Genomic DNA, 15940 nt, shown 5'->3' on the forward strand with positions numbered 1-15940 from the left:
TGCATTCTCCAGGTGCTGGGATGGGCCTTTGCCCATGCACCTGGCCTGATTGCTTCATTTTTAATTTTTAGAACTGCCAGCTGTATTCCACAGTGGTTGGATAATGGAATTTTAATTATTCACCTCATACATGCTAACATTTGGAATGTAGAACTTTCCTAATTATTATACTAGGCACAAAGCTGGGGCATCACTCCAGATTTAGCAGGATTCTTCCTCCAGGTGATCCTGGCATGTGCCTTCTTTTCCTCATGCTTAATATCCCTACATTGTTAGTAAAAGTTTGAGAGTGTCGTGTCTGAGTTTTGTTCTGCTCCCCAATTTTAGCTATAGCGACACAAATGCATTCTCATATGTACGAATGATTGAGAGGAAGGTAAAGGAATGTCACAGTCTAAGAGGAAATGTGCATCTTTCTGCTTTATCTAGACACACCTTCGTTTTAACCCAAGGACTTAAGCTAACGATGGTATAAGGAAAGACTCTTAGATAGTCTTCAGTTTTCAACAAGCATATCAATAAAGAACATTTTTGTTTTTTGACTTCTTAATTGATTCGTTGTGACTTTCACATCACGCACCCAATCACACTCATCTTCCCTTCACTCCATATCTGTCCTCCACCCTTGCAAACTGCTCCCACAAAACCAAACCAAACCAATCCAAAATAAAATCTCACAGTGGAAGCTGTGGTGTGTCCCAGTGTTCCACGAAGTCTACCCTTTTGACCAAATAGCTTTACTTGCAAATGTTCATGGACTATCAATACTGGATTCTCACTGGGAGTAATCTTGGATATTCTGTTGTTTTCCCATGTCAAGGAAATCCTACAGCTTTGGTTTTGGAGGACCAGCCTTTTCATGTGCTCTAGCAATTTATAGATGGAGTAGCTGTTGGGGTGGGCCAAGCCAAAGCCCTGGATCTCAGTTGGTGGTAGCTGAGTTGTTCAGCCCATCCATTCTCTTGTGCCTGCACCATCAGGGCCAGCTTTATCAAGGTGAGGTGGAGGGTGGGGGTGGGGTTTGGAGGAGCTCTCTTTTGAGTGCTGCAGAACCAGCTTTCCTGTATCATCACAGGGAGAGTTAGGGCTAGCTCTCCTAAGCTCACACCCTCGGAGTCTGCTCACCCACATCCTTACTTTTACTTTTTTAAAGGTGTCAGCATTAATTTATTATCATGAATGTGTTTTCAGTCAAATTCGTATTGTTTCCATGGTAGGATATTGTTGGAAATAAGCCCATTATCTCCGTTTCTTCAGGTTCACTATGACTTTGGTCTACGTAACATTCTGTCAGTTCTGCGCACACTGGGGGCAGCAAAAAGAGCCAGTCCCATGGATACAGAATCCACCATTGTAATGCGCGTGCTGCGTGACATGAATCTTTCCAAACTGGTGAGACTCACAGGGGGAAGTATCTCACCTGCTTAAGTATGAATTTAACGAATCAGATTTAGAACTATTTATTTAAATTTATTTAAATGCCTAATTCTCAGATCAAGTGATAGAGAGCATAGTTTAAATTATTCATTTTCAGAAGTTTTTTTTTTCCTCAAATGGCTCACATCTAGTCAGAAATATTTCTATTTCAATAGAGTTGGATTGATTAAAAAACAAACTATATACAGGGCTGGAGAGATGGCTCAGCAGTTAAGAACACCTAAGACCATTTGTTCCTCTCCTACAAGACCCGGGTTTGATTTCGAGAACCTATATGGTGCCTGTCTCCATAGGCACCAGGAAACACGCTACACAGACAAAACATGTCCATGAAGTGCAATAATAATTTTAAAAACCCACACAATAAAGATCTAAATAGTTGAAATCATTTCTGTGTGGTAGATAAAAATCTTGCTTTTAAAAAGTCTTCAGAGCCTGGTAAGGAGTTGTATTAAGTTTTACAAGGATGTCATAATTTTCCATTCTTATAGTAACTACTGATGATCAACGTCTAACATCAATGTCTCTATAGGTAGAATAACGTAATGCTGGTTTTGTTTCAAAAGAGAATTATGAACCAGATTCCAACTAATTAATTTACAAATACATTTTATTGAGAGAATCTATTTCACTTAAGTTAGGAATTATAGACCTCTGTCTTCTGAATGGGGGATTTTATGAAACATTTGAAATATCAGTAGGGTTCTCTTTTCTTTTGTTTATTATTTCTTTATTCACTTTAACTTTTTAAATATGGGAAACATGAGCATATTTTCAGATTTGATAAAGTTCTATTCGTATACTAATGGTCCCCATGGCCTGTGTTGAGTGTTTTCAAAATTTCTGCATATTCTGTGTTTGTGTTATTGAAGTCATTGCTCTTCTTTCTATCCCTTGTTCTTTGTAGATTGATGAAGATGAGCCCCTGTTTTTGAGTTTGATTGAAGATCTATTTCCAAATATTCTTTTGGACAAAGCAGGCTACCCTGAGCTGGAGACAGCAATCAGTAAACAGGTAATGCATTTCATGGTGCATACACTAAGTGCTGCATCTGAGCTGTCTGAGTTGAGTGGGAGTGAAGGAGAGTGTCCTCACCCTCACGGTGGCCCCAAGAGTGACACCAAGGCTACAGCCTTTCTAAAGGAGAGGTCACGGCAGATCATCAATGAAGCTCACCCAACAAAGTTCTTCTGACTTCCTGTAGCCACATGTCCAGAGAGTCACATCTGAATGGTGCCAGCATGACTGGGAAGCATTCCACTAGATTTAGAAATAAAATGTCACAGGTTGGCAAAGTCTGTAGGGATTCAGATGGTGTACTGGATGGTTTTGTGCATCAACTTGACACAAGCTGAAGTTATCACAAAGAAAGGAGCCTCCCTTGAGGAAACACCTCTGTGAGATCCAGCTGTAAGGCATTTTCTCAATTAGTGATCCAGGGTGGGAGGGCCCAGCCTATTGTGGGTGGTGCCATCCCTGGCTGGTAGTCCTGGGTTCTATAAGAAAGCAAGTTGAGCAAGCCAGGGAAGTAAGCCAGTAAGCAGCACTCCTCCATGGCCTCTGCATCAGCTCCTGCCTCTAAGTTCCTGCCCTGTGTGAGTTCCTGTCTTGACTTCCTTTGGTGATGAACAGCAGTGTGGAAGTGTAAGCTGAATAAATCCTTTCCTCACCTGCTTCTTGGTCATGATTTGTGCAGGAATAGAAACACTGACTAAGACAGATGTGTTTCCTGTTGGACATCAGTTTGGTTCTGGCATCTGCCACTGGGGTCTCCAGATTTGTGTTTCTGTGTTCTACTTGCAGTGATGTCATGTGACTTCTCTACATTCATTTCCTCTGGACATTAGTGTTGTCTCCTGTAGTCTCTGTGATGGAGGATTCCATTGCAATATGCCTAGTCAAGCATCTGGATTTATGGACACTTGCTGCTGTTAAATTGACTAGAGTCTTTTATAAGTGGAGATGAACTGTGTAAACCTCACACCTTAGTTTACCTTCCCTGAAGAAGAATTTTAGAAAACAATTAGTTATTAGTTTATAACATGAGATTGATTTTCTTGAAAATACTTGGAGTACAGTTCAAATGTAGTAGTACTTCCTCTATTTTTTTGTTGTTGTTTGAAGATTAGTACGCTCAAGTCTGAGTTTACTGATCCGTAGAGAGTAATAATTCATTCTGCAAAAATATTTTCTCATCATTTGGCTAAATTAATGATTTAGCCTTTCGAAAGGGCTGAGTGATTTATAAGATGGCTTATGTCAGATACTAGTTGGAACATGAACTTTCTGAAGAGTGTGCGTTACATACAGATACATGATCATTATTCAAAGTTATTTTGCGTTTCTAATATTCTATCACTTAAGTGTGTTCTTTGATAACTTCAAAGACATGTACGATAACTCTGATCACTGGAATCCCTACTTTCTCTCCTTTCCTTCCCACCCCATCCACCTCCATCTTTAATCCCCTTCCCAGATGAATATCTTTTTGTTTTCTCTTTGTCTTTCTGACTTACTGAGTTTAACCAGGGCTGACCATGTGACCATGTGTTTGGCAGTGTGTGCATGACTTCCTCTCTGTAGCTCAGGGAACATTATGGAAGAGAGTACAGGAAGAATGTACGAACTAGAAAATAGAAGGTTGGAGAATAACATCTGGGCTCCATGAAGCTGTTGCACCTGCATTTATGAACTCATAGTTATTCTGGTCAAAATAAAATCATGACTTACAGTGAGTTCAAGCATAATATAGTTGTTTTACAAATAGATCTTAGACCTGGATGTTTTGGGCTTAGATTCCAACTTAATGGCTCCAAATGGTTCCTCATAGAAAACTGGTAATTCTATGCTGCAATGTCCTAACCTGTCCAGAGTTTAATTTCACCTTCTCATTTTGCAAATTAATATGAGAACATTGATTGAAAACATCTATACTCCATGCTTTTGGTGGATAGAAACCGTGGGTGCACACACATGTTATCTAGCGTTTAGGTTGCTTGGAATTTACATGGACTTTCAATCAATCTGACCTACCATGTGTTTTTCTGGTTATAAATATCATTATTTAAATGAAGTATTTTAGACATGTTTTGCTATTTAATTCTCTATTCTTAGGTTTATACTCAGACTTTCATTCAATAAAGTATTCGTACTTATGAAGTCAGTTCCTGAAGAGAAAAGCAGGTGTTTCTTACTAGCTTGGGATAAAGAGTATGTTGATCTACTCTTTGTCTATGTTTGCATACATTATTCTTGTGTGGTAGGTTTTCTTTAATTGTGGTTGGGGGCACATCATCCGGTTTGTTAATTCGGAGGCCGTGAAGGAGGCAGAATGATTGCAGTCAGTATTCTCCCACTCCTGGGTCTCTACTATGTAGTCATCCCTACTCCCCATCCTCTGATCATTTGATCATTTAGAATCTTTCCAAACTGAAGCTCCACAGCCGTCAACCCCCAACCTCCTATTTCTTCTCCCCCTCCCTTCATCATTGTAAGTCTGGATGGCAGTGAACGTTATCTACCATGGGGATTTTGCTATGTTTCAGGTTGAGGAAGCTGGCTTAATTAACCATCCTCCTTGGAAACTGAAAGTCATTCAGCTGTTTGAAACGAAGAGGGTGAGGCATGGGATGATGACCCTGGGGCCTAGTGGATCAGGGAAGACCACCTGCATCCACACCCTGATGAAAGCCATGACAGGTACGGAACAGCCATTTCATTGCCCTGGGTGACACATTTCAACAGTTGTAGCACATTCGAGTGCTCAAGAGAGACGTGAAGGGAGAGAGACAAACACATTTTTTTAAGGAAGGAATACTTGTTTACTGCTGATTGGGGACATTTAAGAAATAATATATTGTGTTCACGCACCACAGAAAGGAAACATTTTAAAGTGTCATTTTCATTGTGCTGTATGTTTTACACATCTAATTTCCTCTTTATGTTCAGTTCCAGAGGAGGATGTTTATTTTATATAAAAATCGAGACTCAGATTCAGAAATTCCCAAGGTCAGAAAATGGTAGGTGATGGGACAGAGAGTTAGGGTGAGGGTCCATCAGAAAATTCCCAATGCACCATGCCACTTTCCACTAATTCCATAATACAATGTTACTATAGAGTAATCAAAAATAATTCCAATCTCAATTCTTAAATTCTGTCATGAAGAGTCATCTTAATCCTACATCCCCGCAGTTATGCAGATATTTTTAGAGAGGTTTAATAAGCGAACCTTACTTCCAGATGCTCCTCAAGTTTATTACCTTAGGCCGTCTAAGGATAATGGATATTGCCCGGTTGGCTATTATTCTTGTATTCTCTGATTCTCATTGAACACTGATGCCTCTTAAACATGTTAGCAGCCTGAGTGGTGGCAGAGCTAAATTACAAAATATTTATGAACTTCATCTGTTGGAATGCAATAGAACACTGGACCTAGAGGAGGCGCTGTAGGGTTAATGGAGGCCAGCTCACTGATACTGGTACACTGTTGGTTGGTGCTGGAGGTGAACAGTATCTACAGCAGGGTTTGTTATGTGATACATTTGGTCTCATTTCTAGAAATTATTGGATAAAATGAATTTTGTATATGAGGGCTCTATCTACAACTGGTAACAAAGTATGTTCTTTGCCAGCAACTTCCGGCTCCAAACTGACAACTTACATCCTCAGGATTTATTATGTGATTTTTCATGTATGCTGTGAACCTTCTGTTTGGGATTGCTAAATGTTTTTAAATGATGATATTTTCATAATTATGCTCAATATTTTTATTACAGCCGAAGCTATTTTCTGTTAATAATCAACTGCAAATGCACCTGGTACAGTGACTTGAACAAAATGATCTGCTAATCAGTAAACAATATAGAAACATTAAACAATATTAAACAATATACACACATTAAACAATATTGAACAATATAGACACATTATGCATGCGGCACTGGGATTATGTAATCCATTTGGCATTGTGGGCTTGGGAGAAGTTACATGAGAAGATAAATTTATTATTAGACTATTTGCTGTTTATTAACTTACTCTTGGCTTTAGTATACAGGATAAACATTAATTATATTAAGCACCACATTGTTTCAGGTTGGAAAGTTTAATTACCCAAAAGCCGAAGGAGATAATCGGGCGGAACTTCTATCAGAGAGGTGCAAGACCTGAGCATGTTGTTAGCTGGTTCACAATGCAATTCCTGTGAATTGTTTATTCAATATTACATACTTTGCAGTTTGCCATATTTTATATTAGAAGCAGGGAAATCAGCATGTAAAAGCATGTAAGAGGTTAACAGTGTAGCAGGGAGACGGGCATAGGCACAGATAATTGCAGCTGAACGTATCATTGTTAGGAGGGAGGTTTGAAGTTTAAGGGGAACAGAAGAAGAGAGCACGAGAAACTTTTAAGTTGTTATAAAGAGCCTTACAGGGAGGGCACTGCTTCCTCTGAGACCTAAGGCTTGAGTAGCTGACGGATAACAGGCATTTGTCACAGAAGGAAGAGCTTGTGAAGGATGAGTGGTGGGGAACTGTGGGATACTCAGGCGTGGTGCTTGAGTATGGCTGAGATACAATTTGGTTGTGGGTGGTGGTGGGGCTGGGCTGCATGGAGAGGTGTAGAAAGTGCTAGTCTTGGCATCAAGTGTCACTCTCCTTTAGCAGTCCCTTGCTGTCGACGTTGCTATCTTGGAGAGCCCACTCTAGCTTCAGAAATACCTCTCAACTTTTAGCCCCCTATTTATCCCAATATGAAAAAGTGACTCAAAGAAAAGGAATTAATATTGTCAAGATAGCCATATCCTTAACTAGTAGGAGAGAAGAACTAATGGCCAGTGTCTCACCTCATAGTCTTTTGAAGTTTATTCCATAGTTGACTAGTTAAGTGAGGTGCTATTTACTGGCTTATTCTGCTTCTTTGTTCCTTCATTCAAGACTCTGAGAATGCAATTTCTTCTGTGTCTGCTTTCATGGTGCCCCAAGAATGGCAGTATCTGTCCTATCCCCATGGGAAGCTTTCTAAGCATACTAGGTACCTGGGTTTCATTCTGTGTGTCTGGAGAAGCCATTGAGCTTGGTATGTCAGAAAACCATCTGATGGCCATGGAGAGAAGGGATTATTGGAGGGAGGTGTGTAAGGATCGATTGTAAGAGAAGGTTCACAGTAGGTCTATAGTGGTGGAGTGATCAGGACTCAGTCAAGAAACACCTTGAGGGCCGGGCAATGGTGGTACACGCCTTTAATCCCAGCACTTGGGAGGAAGAGGCAGACGGATCTCTGTGAGTTCAAGGCCAGCCTGGTCTACAGAGTGAGTTCCAGGACAGCCAGGACTGTACAGGGAAACCCTGTATTGAAGAACCAAGAAAAAACAAACAAACAAACAAACAAACAAACAAACAGAAGCACCTTGAGGAAGACTCAAGAGGAACGCATCTAAGCAACATTATCAAAGTCAAAGATTTACTCTTTGTGTGTGTGTGTGTGTACATTATAACATATATATGTTATATTGAAAATGAAAATGAAAGCCCTATATACTGGATGTCTTTTGATGATCTATATTTTATGTGCAACAGAATAAGTACAGTTTTCATCCATGAAACTGACCAACATATACTTAAAGATTTTCATAACATGTGATTATATTAAAAACAAGTAGTATAGCCAGAATATTATGGATGTCACCTATTGCAAAAGCTCAGCTGTGGTTAGGTTGAACTTTTGCATCATAAGGTACTGCAAATAGTTACCCTAATTAGCTTTGTGACTTCTAAAAATCACAAATTAGAAATGTGGTTCTGTTTTTCTAAGTGGTATTTTATTTAAGATTATCTAGGGAAACTGATGCAGTAGGGGACACACACAGACACACATGCACACACAGACACACACACACACTGAGACACATACAGACATACACATGCACACTCACAGGCATACAGATACATAGAAACACACACAGACACACACATACACACACACACACACACACACACACACACACACACGACACACAGATTTCTTATTTGTTGGTTTAATCCTAGCGGTTGCTAAGAAGTCTTATCACCTGCTATTCACAAATTGGAGACCCATAACAGCTGATTTTGTACTTCTGTACCTGAAATCAGGGGACGAAGATGGTATAAATCCCAGCCTGGAGACTGCAGAATATGAGCAACTACCTAAGCTCAGTAACAAAGAAGAAAATAAAGGGGCTGCGTTCCTTCCCACTCACGTCTTCTATAGTTAGGACCCTCCAAGGGACTGGGTAGTTCTTACACACCCTGAGAAGTACTCTCGTAGTTCCAGCATGGCATATCTTTTGCCCCCAAGGCAATATGAATTTATTTCATACACAGCAAAGTGCAGCGCTCAATAAAGGACAGCAAGGCTAATTATAACTTGGAATGCAGAATGACATATATTTTAGTTTACTCTTTCACTTTCCATATTTTGACCACTTGCCGACAGCCCACCACAGATTAGTGCAATGTTGCTTTATGTTGGTTCACGCCACGTCCGAGATGTTTAACGTTTGGATGCACTTGCTGCAGATTGTGGAAAACCGCACAGGGAAATGAGGATGAATCCCAAAGCAATTACTGCCCCACAGATGTTTGGTCGACTCGATGTGGCCACAAACGACTGGACGGATGGGATATTTTCTACCCTTTGGAGGAAGACATTGAAAGCAAAGAAAGGTAGAGGAATAAGTAATATGTTAAGCTTGCACTTCTAAACAAAATCGTAGATGTCTAGATAGAATTACCAAGCAGTGGTGCTGTTCATGTAGGTGTTAACCAAGAGTAAGTAAAAGATTTCACTAAATTTCTGAGTGTTGAAGTAATGAAAGTTTTGTTTAGTACAATTAAGCCTCACTTTTAACATTTTTATTGCATTTCACATAATTATTTTATGCTCATGTCATGTGTGTGTATGTGTTTGCATGTATGTGTGCATCTGTGTGCATATGCATGTGTATGCACATATGTGTGTGCATGCTTGTGTGTGTATGCATGTATGTGTATACATATGTATACATGTATGTATGCATGTGTGCATGCATGCGTGTGCATGCACATGTGTGTGCATGTATGTGTGCATGTGTGTATGTGTGTGTATGTGTGCTTGTGTGTATGTGCGTGTATGTGTACATGTGTCTATGCATGTATGTGTGTATGTGTGTATGTATGTGTGTGCATGCGTGTGTGTGCATGGTGAAGTCAGAAGACAGCATTTTAGCTGTTGGAGACCCATGCCTTCTGCCGTGTGGTTTCAGGCAAGGACGTTTTTATCTGTTGAGCTCTCTTGCCAGCTCTAAACGCTTCCTCTTTAAAGGATGTTTGTTTTTTAAAACAATACTTACACATCCTTGCAATATTTTAGAATAAAATAGACAGAAAAGCTGTTAAAGAAGGCTGATAGCATTGAATAAGGAGATTTTTGTGTTATTATGCTCACCACATAGTTTAAAAATGTAACATTTACTTCTGCACAGCTTTTTTTTTTTTTTAAACTGATTCTCTTATGAAATGATGTAGAGAACTGTGCATTTTTGGGGGCAGAAAATTAAATATACCCAAAGGGAGCTGGCAAATCATTCTGTTTTGGGGACACTGGCATTGGATTGTTGAAGCAAACCTTTAAGGGCTGGCTATTTAGTCTGCGGTTGTCTCTTTTATAGACACTGTAAACAGAGCACAGTGTTGTCAGAATATCACCTCAGCTGGAAGAAATGGTAGCGGCTCACCTCTCATTGTGTGTTCTCACTTCTGAGAGAGAAAAGGACAATGGAACTGTGCAGGGCAAAGAACAGGAGAGGGAGGGAGGGAGGAGCTTTTGGCAGATCCTTCCAGCCTTCACATTGGGCAGCAGACTCCTGCTGACACTTATTTTAAGATAGCATCATCCAGGATCTCGTGAAAGGGAAGGAGCCTGTCCTTTAACACTGGTAATCAAGAGACAGTGAAAAGGCTCCCATTGGGAACTGTTATTTTACAGGAAAATAAAAATTTGCTTCCAATATGTTCAGTAACCCAGCATAAATGTAGACACAGTGATGGAATTTTAACTCCCAGAATGCTCAGAGGGCAGTTTCTCTAAAGGGGAGGCAAGCTTTGTCTTTCAAAGTGACCCATGCTAGGACCAGCATTTTACCTATTGTTAGTGGAGTGGGTTTCATGAGGGATCCCAAGCCATTTAATCTGAGTGGAATCTTCACCGTCAAGCCCAGCAAGGAAACGTTAGAATCGGATCATGATGGCCTTGGTGAGTAACAGAGGGAGACAGACACGGAGAGAGCTACAACCGAGGAATGCAACCTTCACTCACATCTGCATTCCTGCCGAGGTGTCTTCTATTTGTCCTTCTCTAGCTCCGTTTATCCCCTTAGGTGACCCCCATCAGGTTGGTCCCCATTGTCTCCTGAGGTACATTCTCAAGGACTTTGACGGTTTCAGGCATTTAAAACACCAGCTGCCTTTTCTTCTCACTACACTTCTGCCTTCAGCGGTCTCCACACAATCGGTTGATCCTCTTCCTGAATCTTGCCTGCTTGGGTTCAGAGATTCTCTAACCTGCAGGCTACCCTCACTCCAATTTTCACCAGAAAGGGATGTCTTAGAGAGGTGGAAGGGCAGAGGGACACGAGTGGCATCTCTAGCAGAAATCTAAATGTTGCATGGCCTCTGTTTCCAGACCTTCTGTCTCTCTCTACATTTTTAAATTTTTATTTTATTTTTTGTCTAGAAGAAACTCACACAGCCTTCATGGCTTTAAATGCCACTTTGAAGATCAAAGCTTCTACATGTTTAACGTCCAGTCCTGATTTCTCCCCACTTCTAGGTCAACTGTTTTCTCCCTACTTCTAAGGATCTCTGCAAGACTGAATTTGCCTGCCCTGTCCCGTGGTCTTTCCTTTTGCACTGATATACTACCCCAAGTCTTGTTAGCTGGGTCTGATTTCTTCCTGTCCTACTGTCTTACTTTCTTCTCTTCATCCCTTTGAACTACTGTAGTACAACGGAATAGACAAAAATGCTCTGCAGACAACAGACAGGTGTTTAATTTGCACTGTCTTGAGGGCTCCCAACTTTTTGGTTGTATCCTTCCATGGATAGAAAGATAAGGGATTTCTTTCTTGTATCAGGACACTCCATTCCTGAACACACTCCTTCATTCTCTGATCCTAAGCTATTTAATCTGAGAATAAGAATTCAATCTGTCACCTTGGAGGGTACAAAGCATTCAGTCCGGTTTATCACCTGAGCTTGTTCCTGCTCCGGGGTCTTTTGTGCGTTCTGTTTATAGAGGCAGCATAGATAATAGATATGTCTAAATCTTTAAATCACTTTAGTCTTTGTGTAAAATCTTTCACTGACACTTTGTCCAAAATAGTGCCTCTTCTCTGAATCTGCTTAAAGTTGCTTATGTTGTTTCTTTGATTATTTGTCTGTCTCTTCCACTTAGAATGTACACTATCTGTGAAGGTGGTACATTATCTCACCATTGTCCCATCTCAGCCCTTAGAGCAATGGTACATACAGACAGGTACTTAGAATTTGTCCAAGAACAAAGGAGTCTCGGGTTTGATTATGGTTTGAACATAAACAGCCATGTAAGGAGCATTCATCATTTTTATTTAAATAAAACTCTGCTTTATTTAAAATTAACAGGCATTATATACCTGTTCCTGAACTCTTGAGAGAGTTATAGTGCTCTCTCAAGCTCCATAGCTACTTACACTGGCACCTGTGTGCATCTGTGCTCTCTTCCTCTTCTTTTGGGTGGCATCCAGGGGAACATATCTGGATTGTTCTTGATGGTCCAGTTGATGCCATCTGGATTGAAAATCTGAATTCTGTGTTGGATGATAATAAAACCCTGACTCTGGCCAATGGCGACCGGATTCCCATGGCTCCAAACTGCAAGATTGTTTTTGAACCTCATAACATCGACAATGCTTCTCCCGCCACCGTCTCAAGAAATGGGATGGTTTTCATGAGTTCCTCTGTCCTCGACTGGAGTCCTATTCTTGAGGTATGATTGAATCTTTTCTTTTGTATAATTAAAAAGGGAAAGGCATCCTTAGTGTTCTTTGTAAGCATGATGATTCTGCAGCTGGTGACAATATCTTTTTTATGCTACTGTTTCTGAAAGGCCCTTGAATATATGGGGCTGCTCAGACGCTGAATGCACTGGGCTGCTCAGACCCTGAATGTTCACGGATGCTCAGAGACCCTGATTGCCTCTCATAGGCTTTTCCAGTCTTCTAATCACTTAGAACTGTCATTTCCAGGTAATTGTCAGGCCTACGAGAATCAATAATCCTTCCAAACTGTGTCTGAGGATTGAAAAGTAAAATTTAATATCATCACTTTGGTGATTCATGGCAAAGTTTTGAGAGGTGCTTGTTCACATAAAATTTGAGAACAACCATCCTAGAATTTTAATTTAAAGGCGATTTGTTAAACTTACTCAAAGATTAATTTTTTTTATGAGATTCAGTTGCCATAATATTAATTTTAACTTTGTGGTTAGAAATAATAGTTTACATAATGTCACTTCAATTCATGATCAGGTATAGTAGCTTATTATTGTCACTATATTATAGAGTATATTAATTAGAATTTTATTGTAGTTACATACCTTTCATTCTTATATGCTTTATTAAATCCACACTATAAGGTAAGAGTAAGTACTACTGGATAACTAATCCATGTGACTTTTATGACATAGATGGATAGATTTAAAATTTTTATTTGCCTTTATATTTTGAAGATGATTTTAGTTTAAAACTTTCTAATTTAACTTATATAGGTATTATTTTATATTTTCATTATATTTTCATACTCATATCTGTATAGGAATATTCTAATTTCTATTAATGCCTTTTCAAAAGCTACATGAGTCTGGGCTAGCTTTAGACTTCACAACGTTTATGGAGAGATACAAAAGACCATGCTTTATAGCAAAATGATACTGACGTCCCTAAGTATGATTCTTAAGTGCCTTCTACAGATTCCATATTGCATAATTAATTTTTCTATCCATTAAAAATGAAGTACAGGTGCTCTTGGATATTCAAAAGTACTCATCACTGATAATTTAAAAAAATACAGGTAACTGTGTCAGATCTGAATCCTACCAAGTTAGAATCTCCGGGGAGGAGACCAAGGACTCTTTATGCTTAAAGTATCACAGTAGATTTTCTTTACCGTAACTGTGCTTGGTGACCACAGGTACAACAGAATACAAGTCAACAGTAATTATATGATTCCCCCCCAATATATTTAAATTTCATAAAGTTGTATGGAAACTACTTTTATTGTATAAAGTCACAAATATTTAGCTTGCTCCTTATATAGAGTGCTTCTGTTTTACCCTACCTGGATTTTTACAGTAATATTACAACTAATCACATCTCCACATGCATTGAAATGATGTAGTATCCTCAGGGGATCAGGAGCCTGCCGTAAGATTCTGTCTTCTAATGTCAGAAGCTGAACGTGAATGCTGTAGACAGACTCTGAGTGTCAACTCTGGCCTTGTCACTTACCAGCTGGGGGATGTTGGGTGGCTGCAAGTGTCAAAGGGGGATTATAATAGTTCCTATCTCAGAGACTTGCTTTGAAGGCTTAAATAACTCATTATAAGAGTTTATAGTCAGGCTTGGTGCATCTTAAGCACAATAAAAACACTTTGCATCACCATTAATTGTTAATCAATGTTAATTAATTAATAATGCTGTAGAAGTGTTTTTATGCCCCAATGGCCATTTTCCTGGTTTCACCAATGTATGGGTGTGTGACCCCACAGGGTTTTCTCAAGAGACGGTCTCCTCAAGAGGCTGAAATCCTTCGACAGCTGTATGCAGAGACTTTCCCGGACCTGTATCGGTTCAGCATCCAGAACCTGGAGTTCAAGATGGAGGTACTGGAAGCCTTTGTGATCACACAGAGCACTCACATGCTGCAAGGCCTGATCCCCTCAAAGGTAAGGGGTTGCACCTTCCTCCTGAGCGCACTGTGCAGCGATCACAGCATTGAAGCTAGGCTTGGTTAGGGTTGGTTGGTGAGAATGTGGTGGGGATTCGGAGAAGTTTCAGACATACCAATTTTCCCTTATTGCTTTCTTTGAGTGAAGCAAACCATTGATTTGAATTGTGTTGCTGGTTAACATAACTATATAATAAATGTCACCAAGGAGTGTAAAAGGAGGGATCCATGGATCTAGAGACATAGGTAGCAGAGGATGGCCTTGTCTGACATCAATGGGAGGGGAGGCCCTTGGTCCTGTGGAGGTTCGATGCCCCAATGTAGGGGGATGCTGGAGAGGTGGGGCGGGAGTGGGGGAGCACTCTCATAGAGGCAAAGGGGAGGGAGGAGAGGGAGGTTGTTGGATGAGGGACTTGTGGAGGAGTAACCAGGAAGTGGGATATCATTTGAGATGTAAAGGAATGGATGATTAATAAATAAAAAAAAAGAAAGAAAAGAAATGTCATTAATTTTGTTTAAAAACATTTTTACTGTGTTTTATTTATTTACTTTGTGTGTTTGTATAAGTCAGAGGACAAGTCTCAGGTTGTTAGTTGTCTCATTCTACCATTTGGGTATGGGAGATTGAACTAAGGCCATCAGGACTGGTGCCAAGTGCCTTTTCCCACTGAGACAGCTTGCTTGCTTGTTTTTGTTTATTTTATAAACCAGTCAGTACCAATGGAATGTGCTTTCCCGTTTGTTCCTCAGTTGAAACATTCTTTTCTTTTCCTGGGGACAGTTTAAATCATTTTCCTAGATTTATTGTTTTATATGGAGACTGAGGATCAAGTAATGAAAAGAGAATGCTCTCTGCATCCTCAGGACCAGGCCGGGGAGGTGGACCCAGAGCATCTGGGGAGGCTGTTTGTCTTTGCCATGATGTGGAGTGTGGGGGCAGTCCTGGAGTTGGAGGGTCGCCGGAGGATGGAACACTGGCTGCGCTCTCGAGAAGGGTCCACACTGCACCTGCCACAGCTGACGGATGCTGGGGACACCATGTTTGACTACTATGTCGCACCGGACGGTGAGCATGTTCTGCATGCAGGGTGCAAGGATGGGCTGTGTTATTAAAGTGAGAATTAAAACTCTTGGAGTTTTTTTAAAATTTAAATTTTATTTATTTTGCAACCTGACAGCAGTTTGCCCTCCCCTTTCTCCTAGTTCCTTCCCATCACCTCCCTTCTCTCTCGCTTCCTTCCCCAATCCAGTTCTCCTTCATTTCTCTTCTGAAAAGGGCCTGCCTTTATGGCTATCAACCAGCTATAACCTATCAAGTTGCAGTAAGACAACTAGGCACTTCGTCTTCTATTAAGGCTAGACAACATAACTCAGCAGGGGGAAAGAGTCTCAAAGGTAGGCAACAGAAAGAGACAGCCCTCCTCCCGCTGTTAGGAGTCCTTCAAGAAGATCATGCTATACAACTAATATATATATATATATATATATATATATATATATATATAT

General features: G+C 40.2%; 1 protein-coding gene across 1 annotated transcript in view; it reads left to right on the plus strand.

Annotated features, from left to right (window-relative positions):
* The window catches only part of Dnah5 (dynein axonemal heavy chain 5), a 237302-nt gene that overhangs the window by 107819 nt on the left and 113543 nt on the right, over positions 1 to 15940 (plus strand). The window contains exons 39-45 of the mRNA XM_028767581.1: positions 1258 to 1392; positions 2345 to 2452; positions 4984 to 5137; positions 8993 to 9139; positions 12235 to 12476; positions 14256 to 14432; positions 15299 to 15500. Coding sequence (XP_028623414.1) covers positions 1258 to 1392; positions 2345 to 2452; positions 4984 to 5137; positions 8993 to 9139; positions 12235 to 12476; positions 14256 to 14432; positions 15299 to 15500 — 1165 coding nt within the window. The remainder of the gene's footprint in view (positions 1 to 1257; positions 1393 to 2344; positions 2453 to 4983; positions 5138 to 8992; positions 9140 to 12234; positions 12477 to 14255; positions 14433 to 15298; positions 15501 to 15940) is intronic.

Source organism: Grammomys surdaster, unplaced genomic scaffold (assembly GCF_004785775.1).
Source record: "Grammomys surdaster isolate TR1022 unplaced genomic scaffold, NIH_TR_1.0 174, whole genome shotgun sequence".
In the NCBI taxonomy this organism is placed as follows: Eukaryota; Metazoa; Chordata; class Mammalia; order Rodentia; family Muridae; genus Grammomys; species Grammomys surdaster.